At 42.6% G+C, this 15,397-nt stretch overlaps 1 protein-coding gene across 1 annotated transcript; it reads right to left on the bottom strand.

Moving 5' to 3' along the window:
* Positions 1 to 2,836: 2,836 nt before the first annotated feature.
* Positions 2,837 to 14,050, bottom strand: TAT (tyrosine aminotransferase). Its single transcript, XM_028096675.2, has 12 exons — positions 13,919 to 14,050; positions 13,066 to 13,312; positions 12,807 to 12,911; positions 9,462 to 9,529; positions 7,997 to 8,155; positions 7,453 to 7,591; positions 6,982 to 7,034; positions 5,879 to 6,031; positions 5,141 to 5,269; positions 4,718 to 4,801; positions 3,881 to 3,979; positions 2,837 to 2,977 (listed from the first exon to the last, which is right to left on the bottom strand). The coding sequence occupies exons 2-12, from the start codon at positions 13,298 to 13,300 to the stop codon at positions 2,837 to 2,839; spliced, it is 1,365 nt and encodes a 454-aa protein (XP_027952476.1). The 5' UTR covers positions 13,301 to 13,312; positions 13,919 to 14,050.
* Positions 14,051 to 15,397: the final 1,347 nt, after the last annotated feature.

Genomic DNA, 15,397 nt, shown 5'->3' with positions numbered 1-15,397 from the left:
GCGCAGCCGTAGTTTCTCCTCACGCGACTCCACTCCCGCCACCTGTCAGGGCTTTATTGGCTCCTTAGGGCCTGGGGTGGGGTGCGATGTGGCACGAGCTGTGTGGTACTTGCCAGTTACCCGATAGGCGGTGCTCTGGCCTAGAAAGAAAGGTGAATTCACAGACTTTTTTTTTTTTTTTAAGATTTTATTTATTTGAGAGAGAGCACATGAGAGGGGAGGAGGGTCAGAGGGAGAAGCAGACTTCCTGCTGAGCAGGGAGCCCGATGTGGGACTCGATCCTGGGACTCCAGGATCATGACCTGAGCCGTCGCTTAACCAACCGAGCCACCCAGGCGCCGTCACAGGCTTTTTTTTTTTATCGCATTGTTTCCTCTGAGACGCTCAGACCGCACCCTCTCTCCTGCCGCTGCTGTCCGAGAAGCATCTGGAAGCTATCCCGGGGGGAATTTTAATCTTGTTTGGAAGGAGACCCGCCCAGGAGTTCTCTTTATCTAGGAACACCCAGGAGGTGATGGACACCTCAGAAATATCCCTTATTTGTCTTCCCTAGGAAGCTGAATTACTAAGTTGAGTAAGAGTTACTTTGAAGAAAGGAAAGGAAAAAGGAAAACTTAACGCACACACGTTTACATATTCACAGAATAATCTCAAAGAAGGGACCAGCAACTGCTAACTGATTACCTCAGGGGACAAAGGACTGGGTGGCTGAAGGACACGGGCATGAGGAATGTTTTTTGTTTTTTGTGTTTTTTGTTTTTTGTTCGTTTGCATCCTTTGAAAATTTGCCCAGTGTGCATGTATTATTATTATTTTTTTTTAATGTTTGAGTATTTCCTTGATCCCTTTGTCAAAATGTAGACACGAAATTCGGAAGTTTAAGAAGTCTGAGTAGAATTCAGTAAACTGGATAGAATTATATGCACATGTTAAGATAAAACGTCTTGTGTAAAACCACCAGGTCTTCCCGTATCTTTCCGGACAGAGATCTTTTGGGGGTTGGGGCCGGGGGGTTGGGGGGGGCATAGGAAAAGAGAACCAGGCACTTTCGGAAAATTATTGGCATTGGTGGCATACAGGAAACAAATCTTTATCATCTCAATTGTTGTATGTTCCCTTTGGATTTGCCAAAGAAAATTAAAAGGTAAATTTTAGTGGGAACTCACTAAATATGGATATTTGATGTTTATTTTTGTAAAGGAAATTAACTGGGTGTGACTGGCAGGGTTGAGACCTGAAGTTCCTCTTCTAGATAAGGAAAATTTCTTTTAGTGAGTAATCTCCAGACTGATTATAGTATACTCCTGGCCCCCAACCTTGCAAGATAACTTCATGCTTCCTCCTCTAAGGGAAGTCATGAGAAAAAAAACTAGTCAGCTGGGCTTAAGAGGATTTGTAGGCAAAAGGCCCATAATGAAAGATGTCTGATCTCTCTCATTCCCTGGGTCAACTGAACCCCTTCAGTTTCATTCACCACTGAGTGGTTAGTGGATCTAGAGCATAGGAATTTGGGACCAGAGATTGGGAGTCCCCACAAGTGGAAAGTGTGAAGTCAAATGCCAGAGGTTTGTAATGTTGCTTCTTAGTTTGCCTTGTTTGTAAGTAGGAAGCCAGAAGCTGAACTCCCAAATAAGATGTTTTAGGAATAGTGTTTAAGTAACTTTAAATGTCAGTACACGGACAAAGAAATAAATGAAGCCTAGTGGGTAATGCATCAATCAGACTAAACAGTGAACAGCACCTGGAAATAGGAATTCCCCACAGAGGAGAAAAACCACATTACAGAAGAGCATACTTAGTAAAATTTATTTTTTTTTAAAAAAGAAAAATAATTTATGCCCTTGGCAAAATAAAGGATCTTGTCAATATAAATGTTCCTTAGAAAACATATGAAAAGATAATATAATATATATATCAATAAATCAATATCAACCTTACAGCAAAAGCAATGATTCCATAAAAATGATAAGTGAGGATATTTCTGGCCCTTACACCACAGTATTTCTGGAAGGTCCTAGGATTCCTCCTTTTTTTTTTTTTTAAGTTATAGATGTGCCCTTCTTTTAAGAAACCCTGATGTACACATATCTAAATTTAGAAAGTCCATTGATTACCTTTACAATCAGTAATTCTATTTATTTATGTGTGTATGTAATCTCTGTGCCCAATGTGGGGCTCAAACTCATGACCCCAAGATCAAGAGCCACATGCTCTACCAACTGAGCCAGCCAGGCGCCCCATACAATCAATAATTCTTTAAAAAAAAAATCAACAAGAAGGTTTCTATAAGGGATCCTTCAAATTAGCAAATTTTCCTAATGTGTTTAAAATATACTTAACCAAATATATGTGTCCCCAACTTCTTTCGTTATAGTTCTGTTGCATAAAGCGAGGTATACCTGAAGTGAAGCAATAACAGAGTTGGGCCTCAGACCTGACTGGAGAGAGTGTACTCTTACTTACAGTATGAGGAAATGTTTGGGGGCACAAATTCAATCTTTTGTTCCTCTCATCATGAGCTTTTACTTTTTTTGTCTCTACCACTTTCTGGTAAATTTTGCTCACCTAGTACTCTCAGGAAAAAAGGAGGAAGTCATATAGGAGGGGGCGGATTCATGAATTAGTGAGTCACTCCAGCAGAGCAGAGTGAGAGGAGAATCTGGGATGCAGAGTGTGTATGTGGACATAGTTGGGGGAAAGCAGGAGCAATTCTGAACCCTTGACATGCTTTTGAGGCCCCTCTCCCAGTAGGGGCACCTGATTCCTCTTGAGGAACAGCAAGGCCCAGTCCAGCCCTCCCCGGATGGGACTCATGCTCAAGAGAATGGACTTGGGCCTATTTGTCACACTCCTCCTGGCTCCCTTCAGCACAGTGGTAGTGCAGCTCACAGAACTCCTGGATCCGGCTACAGGCCTCCAGCATCATCACTTTGGGGACTGTGATTACCACTCGGAAGAAATTCGGGTACTCGAAGCACTGCAAAAATAAGCGTCTGTTATTTTTGTAGCAGTTGAATCTGGTATTAACCCACCCTAAAATGACCAGGGTCCCGATCAGCAAGAAGCAGTGATGTCATTTACTCAGAGCTATCAGTTCGCTCAGTTCCGCTGTGGAAGGTGAAATGAAATGGGATCACTTATGTCAGGAGGTTTTAAAATGGACCCAGGAGGTCATTAAGGAGATGGACCTTATGCACCTCTTTACCGGTGAATCCGTGAATTTTTGAACTGGGCTAAACCACGAATCTTAAAAGGACTCAACCAGAGTCCTCAGTTACTCCTTACTGCAACTTGCTATAGTAAGAGTCTTTGTTCAGTGATAGCTTTAGTAACCAATTATATTCAGCCTAGATTAGTTTTCTGCCACCAGTCAATTAAAATTCTTTATAAACAATATATACAAACATTCCATTTTGTCTTTAAAAACCCTTGACTTTTGTTCTGGGGGGATGGGACGGATAGGGGGTGGGAGGATACTATCTGGGTTGCTGCCTAAATCTGTGTTCCCCAAATTGCAATTCTGAGACACCAAATAAATGTTTTTGTTTTATTTTAGCTCTGCTTCTTCTCTGAGTTGACACCATCATTGGGGTGCTAAGTCTAGAAACAGTTAATTCATCTTAAAAGGGACTTGTGTGACAAGCTTATTTCCCCTCACCTAAAATGTTCCGCCACAACTTTTCTTCCCAGTACAGATGGGATAATGATGGGGGAGAAACAAATTTTAAATCAAGGCCATGAGACACATCAGTTTAAATTTTATCAAATGAGAATACACATTGTTGGGGGAGGAAAAAATCAGGTTAAGGACCAACTCAGGGAGAGCTCCTAAGGCTCTAGAAACAGTTGAGAACGTCCTGAGAGAGACATAAGCACTCACCGTTGCTGGGAGGCAGTGGACTGATTGCTCAGCAACTAACCGCTCTGTGAATTCCACATCATTCTCAAATTCTGGGAAATGTTCCATCTCAATTCCAACCTACACCAATAACAGGGAGAGGCAAACTTATCAGAAGGAGGGAAAACAGGCCGACTTCCTATGCTAGAAATTAAGGTAGGGTGGCTCTATAAAATATCTTGGAACTCTACTACTGATAACTAAGAGTTCTAACACTTAGGTGCTCATGGAATTTTTCATAGGGAAGAGAGGATATATTTATATGAATATTTTAGTTTTTTGAAGCGTTCCTTCCTGGACAATGATAAATGAGAGCTGCAAACAGAATGCCAGTGTTTCTCTAAAAAGGCAATATAAGCATTATGGGCCAGGAAATTCTTAATTGCATGGAACAATCCCACCCATTGCAAGAGATTTTAGTATCCCCAGTCCACAAAATGCCAAGAGCATCCCCCCACACCTGCCCCAAGTCATTCTGCAAACAAACAAAATTCCCATATATTCCCAAACACCCCTAGGGAACCAGTATCAGTCCTAGTTGAGAAGTGCAATGGTGTGGAAAGCCTCTTATTTGTGTCTTATATCTTCCCTGTATCTATACATAAAACAATTTTCTGAACCAAGAAATTAAGTCATTTTAAAAGGGGTTTTTTTGTTTGTTTTTTTTTCAACACTGAGGTTAAATCACGTTATTGAGGCAATTCAGAACAAGGGGATTCCTAAAATGACTGGCCCAGAAGCTTAGTTGGTTGTCTTTGTGAGTGCTGCAGACTGGCTTCTGCTTGCCCTACAGCAAATGCCTGCCACCCACACACTTACCATGAGGTACATGGCCCCAGAAGGACGGACTGGCTGGAGTCCAGGGATGGCAGCCAATGCCCCATAGCAAAGATCAGCATTGGACTATAAGAGGAGGAAGAAAGATGTCAAGGATCAAAATTTAAGTGAAAGAAAACCAAGTCATTAAAAGTAGAGCCCACACCAAAGGCAGGGAACCTACGTTTGCTCTGCTGGCATAAGGAGTCAACAAGAAAAAGTCCAGTCCCTGGAAGCTTTTGGCCCAGGAGCCGAGTAAAGTGCCAGAAATGAGATAAATGTCAGGGTGGATGGTTACACTAATGCCACCTCCTGATTTGGAAGCCCTGTAATGGGACATTGCTCCAGAAATGAGGACCCATTATTCCTAATTCCCCTGGTGGCTTTCCCTGACTGCCAGAGTGGAAGGCCATGGGCTGCCCTTACCTTCAGGAAGCTCAGAGTGTTGTGGTAGAACTCCTGAGGGGTGCGATGCAGGATGCTTTTCAGAGCTCCCTGGACGATGGTGCAGGGCCCCAGGATCCGCTGACTCAGCTTCACCAGCCCATCTCGGATCTAAAGTGCCCCGGCAAACATATTACTTAGCCTTCCTTAAGTGTTCCAGCTTTGGGGATGCTTGTTCTGACCATTCTTTTCATCAGGTTTTTAATCTCTGGGGAAGTGATGACGCCTAGTGGCATTCTTGGATCAGACCGCTTGGGTTTCAGCCCAGCTCTGTCACACGCCTCCTGTGTGACTCTGGGCAAGTTATACAACATCTCAGTGCCTCATTTGTCTCACCCGTAAAATGTAGATAATACTAACCCTGGCCTCATTGGGTTGTTGGGAGGATTAAGTTAAAATAACGTATTTTGAACGCTGGCACATCGTAAGCCTGCAAACAATATCAGGTGTCATTAGAGCTATTGTTTCCTTTTTTTTGCGGTCCCAAAATCAGAAGCAGATGGAACTTCTTCACAGAGCCAGGTACAGGAAAACTGAGTTTTGGAGAGGAACAACTAGTACCATCTTACAGGCATCTTTCCAGGCACCCAGAAACTACAGGGCCAAGAAGAAGGAAAAAACAACACTAGAGCAAAAATCACCTCCTAACCACTGGGCATGCAAAGTAAATACATGTACGTATACTAAATTAGACATACCGTTTCACCACATTGTTCTTACCTCGTTGCCAAAAATGTCTCTTCGATCATGGATGAGGATCCAGCCCAACCTCCAGCCAGGAACCAGCCAGCGCTTGGCCAGCCCTCCACAGGACAGGATGGGGACGTTGCTGCTGAGGGTGGCCAGAGGCTCAAATTTGGAATCCGAAAACACCTGAGGAGAGGAGATGCTTGTTAGAGTTGTCTTCTGGCTTATTTTCCTCCAAATCCCGTCTCCCGCCCTTTACCTTGTGTAACTAGGGAAAGGGCCTTGGATTTCTGGGCTCATCCTACCCCAAAGCATGATTGGGAGCCCAAGAGGCTTCGAAGGAGCCTATCCCAAGATATTTAATCTGGTGTCTGGTCTGGATTAAAGGAAGCCTACAATGAGGACACTGATCCTGGCCTAGGAATACGTATAACCCAATGAAGCTCTAGGGAATGCATGCCTGTTGGAATTAGAGATCTAAAAATAAAACAGGAGCCCACAACCCTTTGTCTGAAATTCCGGGGCCTGTATTTAAATGTTGCAGAATGCAGAATTGTTTGGATTTTGGAGAAGTTACGTAGCACATGTATCATGTATTACATAACACCAGGACAGTCTCAGACAGCACTCCTAATCAAGCATATTAACATTTCTGTCCTTTTCCTTACCTTTTTGACAAATATATAGATCTGTGAGATATATAAAAAAATCTGCAAATATCTTTATATCAGGTCAAGTCAGGTTTTTCCACCAAATGAATTTCAAAAATCTTCAGATTTTCATAGCTTTTTGGACTTTGGGAAACTGGCTAAGGTGTCGTAGATCTATATGTATGTTTTTTAAGGAGGGGGAGAGGGAGAGAGAGAATCTTAAGCAGGCTCTACACTCAGTGCAAAGTCCGACATGGGACTCGATCTCACAACCCTGAGATCACGACTGAGCTAAAATCAAGAGTTGGATGCTTAACCGACCGAGCCAGGCACCCCGATCTATTTATTTAGAGTGCAGGGATACTGATTTGCTGTACTGAAATGATTAGGAATTACTTCTGGTTATTCTAGATGCCACCTCTAAAGGGCCCATGAAATAATTTGGAAAGGAGATTATTATAGTGATATATCCTGCCCAAGACTTACCATGTCTCCATAGATCTCATCAGCCAAGATGGGGACACACTGCCTTGCAGCCACTGAAAATAAGAGAAACAGGCTCAAATCATTTTTAATGTGAATTGCCTTAGCAATTATTATTCACCTGGACTTATTTTACTTTGCATTTCATGTTTGTGTGTTTTGTTTTCCTCTTTTAGAACTATATATTCTTCCTACACCCTTCCAGGGTACAGAGCCTAAATCTGCCATTTAATCAACTGGATATTTCAAACCCTCTCTTCCACATATGGAAATGGTGCAGAGGCAAGTGCTGCCTTTTTCGCCTTGCAGGCAAGTCCTACTGTTCCTGTAGCATACTATTCACTGGAGACCCCCGTGGAGTTCCCCCATTTCCATCCTCAGCTTGGAACTGACTCTTTCCTCATTCCAGGAAACAGATAAAGGATTCCATCCCCGTATCTGCTCCTTTGGTCAAATGAACTCTGATGGACTTACCAGCCAGAATTTTCTGGAGATGACTTTTACTGAACACTGACCCACAGGGGTTTGATGGATTATTAACAATGAGACAAGCCGTCTTTTCATCAATCAGAGATTCCAATTGTTTCAAGTCAATTTCCCAAGACTTCTCTGGCTGGGGAGGAAGAAAGGGTGAGACTAAGATGATTCTGAAAAATTTAGGGGGAACACTCACCTAACAGTGTCTTCTAAATAATAAAATGTGTTTGTGGCCTCTGCCACCCACTTCCAGATCTTTCTGTGCTAAGATAATGGTCATATATTATTGCGACATAATAATTGAGCCCTGGGCGCCTGGGTGGCTCAGTCGTTAAGCATCTGCCTTCGGCTCAGGTCATGATCCCAGGGCCCTGGGATCGAGCCCCGCATCGGGCTCCCCGCTCCAGGGGAAGCCTGCTTCTCCCTCTCCCACTCCCCCTGCTTGTGTACCCTCTATCGCTGCGTCTCTCTCTGTCAAATAAATAAAATCTTATAAAAAAAATAATTGAGCCCTTGAGTCTAAAATTAAAAAGTTGTTTACCAATAAATTGTAGAGTTTGACCTCAATTCCCATCGATTCAGCCAATGTCCTATAGAGAGAGAAACCAGGTCTCGGAACTAGGATGTTTTGTCCTGGGTTGGCCAACACAGCTAAACAAAGTTCAATAGCCTGACTGCAGCCACTAGTCAGAATGACATCCTGTAAAGAAAGAAAAGGCTCACTTTGTTAGGGGTTCCAACAGCAGCAAGAGAAAAGAGATTATCAGATGGGTGAGTGGGGAGCAATAATGAACTTACTTTTTCAAGTTCTAAGTAAAGTAGTAAGGACTGTATGCACTAAGCCAAAATTGAAAGAAATTAATGTTCGTGTATATCCATATCTAAACGTTGAAAATGTTGACTACTTAAAAGACGTAAATTACTTGGGGCACCTGGGTGGCTCAGTCGGATAAGCATCCGGCTCCTGATTTTGGCTTTGACCATGGTCTCAGGGTCATGGGATCAAGCCCCGCAACAGGCTCCACGCTCAGCAGGGAGTCTGCTTGAGATTCACTCTCTCCCTCTTCCTCTGCCCTTCCCTGTTCTTCCTCTCTCTCTCTCTAAACTAAATAAATAAATCTTTTTTTAAAAAAGAAGTAAATCACTTTAAAAAGGATATGGCAGCTGTGACTCAGCAGACTTCCATGAGAGATCATTTTGACCTTGGACTTTTTCACGTGGTTATTTATTTATTTTTGACAATAAATTTGAGGCCTGACTCTTCTCTGAAATATAGACCGAAGGCACCCCCTATGTTAAGAAATATCAACCACACACGGTAGACAATAGAGGGAGAGGGGCATTTACACTTGGCACTGCCATCAATTCGGTATGCCATAGTACCTCAATCTTCCCAACTGAATGAACTTCAGGTGAGTGAGGGAAGCTGCAAATTTAAGAAAAGTTCCTTCTGGTAAAATAAAAAATGTTACTTATTTGCTTTATGAATTATTGTTTTTTAATAATCTTTTGCAAAGAATCAAATATAGGGGGGCATCTGAGTCCTTTGAGCCTCCTTAAGACAAGACATCACATAAATTGTACGCAACGTCCTCCTCATACTGTAATGACATTAAATATAATCATGGATTAGGGGATGCCTGGGTGGCTCAGTCAGTTAAGCATCTGCCTTCAGCTCAGGTAATGATCCCAGCCAGGGTCCTGGGATGGAGTCCTGCATCGGGCTCCTTGCTCAGCGGGGAGCCTGCTTCTCCCTCTACCTCTGCAGCAACCCCTGCTTGGGCTCTCTCTCTCTCTCTAACAAATAAATAAATAAAATCTTTAAATATATATATAAAATCATGGATTAGTGGCCTCACTATATGAGAAGTCCTCAAATTGCCCAAGGGCAATTCTCCACACCTTTTGTTCCCCCTGCAAACCGTATTCCTTGTGGGACAGAAACAAGGAAAAAAGTACAGATTGCCCAATACCGCTTCAGAGCTGATACATTGTCTAAGGCTTACCTTAGCTTCCAGGGGTGCCTCGGGCCGGTGGTAGTAAGAAGCAATCTCCTCCCGACTGGATAAGTAGCCTGAAAGAGTAGAAGGGAGAAGCTGACCACTATGCTCTAGAGTTAAGAGTGCTTCCAGCTACTTTCTGCTCCTGCTTAGAGCACGTGCTATTCAGGTTAGCTCTCAGCCACCATAGAGCAAAGACATTGACTTGATGTTTCACATTTTTTTTTTTTTAAGATTTCATTTATTTGACAGAGAGAGACACAGCAAGAGAGGGAACCCAAGCAGGGGGAGTGGAAGAGGGAGAAGAAGCAGGCTTCCCACAGAGCAGGGAGCCCAACATGGGGCCTGATCCCAGGACCCTGGGATCATGACCGGAGCTGAAGGCAGATGCTTAACGACTGAGCCACCCAGGCGCCCCGATGTTTTACATTTTTATAATAAGCTCAAATGTATGGGGGCGGCTGGGTGGCTCAGTCAGTTAAGCGTCTGCCTTCAGCTCTGGTCATGATCCCAGGGTACTGGGATTGAGCCCTGAGGCGGGTTCCCTGCTCAGTGGGGAGCCTGCTTCTCCCTCTCCCTCTGCCTTGCTCATGCTCTCTCTCTCTGTCTGTCTAATAAAAAAATAAAATCTTAAAAAAAAATAAGCTCAAATGTATGAATAATAAGGAGAATTCTCCAAACCATAAAATACTCTGCAGCATCTTGGTTACTGTGATTATGTTTTATTTTTCATAAAAAAAAAACAAAACAGGATTTAGATTATTCCTAAATCCCTTCCAGGGACTATGTTTTTTGGAAAGTTACAATCAATGCATTCAATACATTAGGTCCCTTTTAAGTTTTTTAGATCATATGATATACCTATTAGTGGTTTTGCACAATTTTTTTCTTTTAAATTCTATTCTTGGACAATATTTCCAAATGTTGACTTATAAACTTGGAGTAGAGTTAGCAGCATACAAATTATGTTTTGCAAAATTGTTTGCCAAAAAGATTCCATTCAATCAGAAAGTCCAGATACAATATTTCATAATGTTCCACTTAATAAAGATAGATGTCTTGAAGTTATATAAGTCAGCACTTCCTTAATTATTCATAAGGAAGAGCATTTTCCTAGATATATATTATGATCTGTATTTCTTTTGGCATGAAATGTTCATATCCTTTGAATATTTGTCACATGGAGAATTGGTTCTGGTTTTTCAGATTGAATCAGTTCCCTAATACTTTGGGTATAAAAGTTATAAACTTGTTTTAATGAGATAAAACCTCATTTTTGGTCTTACTTTGTTTTTATTTTTGTTGTATGAAACTTTATAAAGTATAAACAATCAACCTAAAAGTTATGTCCCTCAGATCTCTCTGAAGTGTTTTTAAAATTCTATTTTAGTGGAGCGCCTGGGTGGCTCAGTCGGTTAACCCTCTGCCTTTGGCTCAGATCATGATCCCAGGGTCTGAGAATTGAGTCCCATATTGGGCTCTCTGCTCAGCGGGGAGCCTGCTTCTCCCTCTCCCTCTGCCTGCCACTCCCCTGCTTGTGCTCTCTCTGTCAAATAAATAAAAATAAAATCTTCTAAAAAATTCTATTTTAGGGGCACCTGGGTGGTTCAGTCATTAAGCGTCTGCCTTTGGCTCAGGTCAGGATCCCAGGGTCCTGGGATAGAGCCCCACATCGGGCTCCCTGCTCAACGGGAAGCCTGCTTCTCCCTCTCCCACTCCCCCTGCTTGTGTTCCCTCTCTCACTGTGTCTCTCTCTGTCAAATAAATAAATAAATCTTTAATAAATAAAAAAATAAATAAATAAAATTCTATTTTAGCACGAAACTGGATTTGTATTCTACATTAAAAATATGTTGTTATGTCTTGCCTTTGTGACAACATGGATGAACCTAGAGGGTACTAGGTTAAGTGAAATAAGTCAGACTGAGAAAGACAAATTCACTTCCATGTGAAATCTAAAAAACAAACAAATGAACAAACAAAAAAATCAAAATCAGACCTACAGATACAGAGAACAAACTGATGGCTGCCAGGGGTAGGTGGGTAGGAGGAAGGGCAAAAATGGGTGAATGGGACGGGGAGATACACCTTCTACTTGTGGAATGAGTAAGTCACAAGAATAAAAGTCACAGCACAGGGAATACAGTCAATGATACTGTACTAGCGTCCTTTGCTGACAGATGGTAGCTACACTTGCGCTGAGCACAATAACATACAGAGATGTTGAATTACTACATTGAACACCTGGAACTAAAGTAACATTGTGTGTTGGGAGCCTGGGTGGCTCAGTTGGTTAAGCGACTGCCTTCGGCTCAGGTCATGATCCTGGAGTCTCAGGATCGAGTCCCGCATCGGGCTCCCTGCTCGGCAGGGAGTCTGCTTCTCCCTCTGACCCTCTTCCCTCTCGTGCTCTCTATCTCTCATTCTCTCTCTCTCAAATAAATAAATAAAAATCTTTAAAGTAACATTGTGTGTCAACTATATTCAAATTAAAAAATGAAAATAATTTAAAAAATAAAAGAATATGTTGCTAGGTGCACATTACAGACAGATGTGCAACACATTGAAATAAAGTCAAAAGATCCCTGATTTTATTAAAATGTTTAATGTGGAAATGTTTAATAGATGGAGACAGTTAAACCTAAGTAAGAATAGGGATGGGCAAAATAGGTGAAGGGGTCAACTGGTGATGGATGGTAACCAGACTTGGGGTGGTGATCACTTTGTAGTGTATACAGTTGTCATATTATACAGCTGTACATCTGAAACTTGTATTTTAAAAACACCTAAATAAGAATAATTTCTTTCTGTCAGAAACAACCTTCTACTCTTCAGTAGGACGCCCCCTTCCTTATATTCTAGTCTGTTTTTATCTCTTTCATCTGAAACAGTTACAACTGCATTTGAATGTGCTCAGAACCCTAGTTAAAATAACCGTCGAATGTATGGAGAAGGGAAAATAAAGCCAAGAAGCTATTTACATGGTGCAGTAAGTAAAATAATTTAGGACCTAGAGGGCTCAGTAAACAAGCAGCTGCAACCAAACTCAAGGCCTTCCTACTAGAATTAGCAATGATAGGATAGGAGTGCTATCTGAAAAAGAAGTATGTGAATGGGCGCTTAGAAAGGAGGGGTCAGCGTGCTAAAGGAAGCCAGGAAAGAAGCTGGACCTTGGTGGCTGTGTTTAAGCATTCTGAGACCTCCTTCCCCAAATCCAAATGACCATTTTGTTTTAGCCTCTCCTTAGGAACTATGCATCAATGAAGCAAGGAGAACCGCTAGAAATTTATTCCTAATAGAAGAGCACTAAAGATTTGGAAGCCACCAGATAGAGTCTCAGGAGAAGCTTACCAATGGAGGGAGCATAGCCGTTATACTTCCCCGAGTCCAGAGCATCTTTCATGGCTTGGGTAATTTCAGGGTCTGTAGGCAGGTTTCCAAACACAGTGGGGTCCCCTTTTCATGGGAGAAAAAAAAAGGAGCCACCAAGATGTTACTCTTCCATGCCCAGTGCTCAGACTCCCCCTCTACTCTCATCTTCTCCAACCAGCCGTGAGAATGGGGGTAAGAGCAACAATGGTCGCCCCTCACCAGAGTGTCCCCAACTCACCAATTGACAGAGCAATCATGGTTTTGTCTGGATTTGGCTTCACCTTCATGCTGTCCACAATGGCCCGGATAGGATTGAAAGTTTTGTTGGACATGTCTGAAGGCTTCACTGACCATCTGGCCTTCCTGCCTTTCATTTTTCCCAACAAGGAGCTTCTCCCACCAATGTTGACATGCACATCCAGAACGGAGGGGAGGTTGCTGTTGCTGCTCATCTGAATCACATATGGGTCCATCACTAGCGGAGCCTATGGAGAAAAGGAGGTCCTTGTGACTCTAAGAGCAGAGCACCATTCTGGGGGGCCATATTTGGACCTACACATCAGGGTGATTTCACTAGGCATCTCTTCCCAAACTGCCTTGTTTTGCTATATTTCTCATGCTTTCTTGTGAATGAGGGGAGTTTTAAGACCTTTTACTGAGATAGAAAATAAAGCAAGAACCCACTGCATAACGTTAGCAAAGGCCATTCCATGGACTACTTATCTGCTGTGAGATTTGCTGTGTGCAACCCTAATGCCCATAAAAGTTTAACTGCTCTCAGTGCAACCAAGGGGCGATGACATGAAAACCGTGAAACCGTCAAAGACTATGTGTTGCCTCCTTTCCATGCAAAGCCTACCCAAGAGTCTTCCTAATGCTTCAACAGACTCTGTCTTGCCCTCTGCAAAGAAGAACCAGGAAAAACCATTCCACGTGGTTAGAAATTTAGTGTTAATCTTGTCATTAGCAAAAATAAAGCCCTATCCCATAAGCATCTTACTGCCCTGTGGAAAAAGCAGTCAATACACCATAGAGAAAAAAGCATACATCCCAATTACCACCACCAGATTAGCTGAGCTTTGACATTTTACCTTCCAACTAAAGGAGAAACAGCCTTTAAGTAGATGAACCTGGAAGCTCCCTTAGTGTTCTTCTTTCACAGGTCACAGTGACAATGGCCTTAGATGCAATTCTTGACTCCTGAAATAGTCTGCACAAATGGGCGTTGGGCTTGGAACTTTTGTGCTATTGGTTAGGGTGAGAACTGGGTAGCCAGCCCTCCCTCCCCTCCCCTCACTTTCTGCTGCTTCTCACCTCTAACCCTTCCCCCACCCCAACCACCAAATCAGGAGTTTGTCCTCACTTCAAACACCTGGAAGTCTCTGTGTTAACTCTTTCTGGACACTTTGTGAGCCGTCTGAGAGGACTGTCAGAGGGGTAGTTATGATTACAGTTGGCAATTTTTTATTAAATCTCTTTTGATACAAAACAACCCAGTAACACGTTAACAATACAGAAACGTGTAAAGTAAAAAGGGAGAGTCCTTCCTTGCCCCTTGCTCTCTATACACTCTATTCTTGCTCCCAGGGTAGGTAGTGGTAACCATTTGGCCATTTCTATCCATTCACCAAGATGGATTAATAGGTAGGTAGGTAGATAGATGATAAATACATAGATAAATCCAAGATAGATACATAGATACATAATTTCATAGGTTTTCAAAACACTGAAGGGATCAGGCTTACCGTTTGTTCTGCAACCTGTTTATTTACTTCCTACATCTTGCCCTCCCTTCCCAGGTCCATGAGATTCTACTTCAGTCACAACAAACCAGGCAGTTGAAGCAAATTAAGTTCCACTCCACAAATACCTTAAATGACAGTAGGGTCTTCAAGGCAATTAAAACCTGGGCAATGTCATCTTGTCCTGTGAATTCTCCTTCATTTACCTGGTATGGAGTTATTGGGAGAATAAGATGTCAGGTGAGGTCTAAACAAAACAACTTCCCTAAGCACGTACAGCGGAAATCTCAGCATTCTGGTGAGCCTATGAAAAACACCGTGCATTCAAGGGTTAAGAGAAGCCTCGGGGACTCTGTGGCTCAGTTCCTATCTGTTTATTTATTGGAAGACAAAGAGTGGTTACATAAGTTCTTTCTTCTCCATTTACTTTTGGGTAATTCAAGTCTCCGGTGGGGTTGAATACCCTTTTATTTTTCTGGACCTTTCATCTCTTCGTGCTTTGAAGAACTTATCTAACACATTCCCTTCCCCACTCCAAAGAAGCAAGCATTCACCACCTCGTGTTACCAGGTGAGTAGCAGAAGCACAAGGCAAGGACAGGAAGCCAGCCAGGTCAAAGAGAATTTAAGTTCTAAAGCTGGAAGCAGGGCACCCTGAGCTCAATACCCAGGACTGCTCTGTTTCAAAATGCAAGCACACAGCCCTGTCCTTACAATATCCAAAGACACAAAGAAGGAAAGGACTGTCAGTTCTGCCGTTTAGCACCTTATAGCAAAAGGCAAATGGCTTCTTTGTTTTACCAAATGGCGGTTAAACATGGCACGGACA

Source organism: Eumetopias jubatus, unplaced genomic scaffold (genome assembly GCF_037043125.1).
Source record: "Eumetopias jubatus isolate StellerSeaLion01/CBP00866 unplaced genomic scaffold, mEumJub1_p1.0 scaffold_10, whole genome shotgun sequence".
In the NCBI taxonomy this organism is placed as follows: Eukaryota; Metazoa; Chordata; class Mammalia; order Carnivora; family Otariidae; genus Eumetopias; species Eumetopias jubatus.
This window is presented reverse-complemented; position numbering and strand designations above follow the sequence as displayed.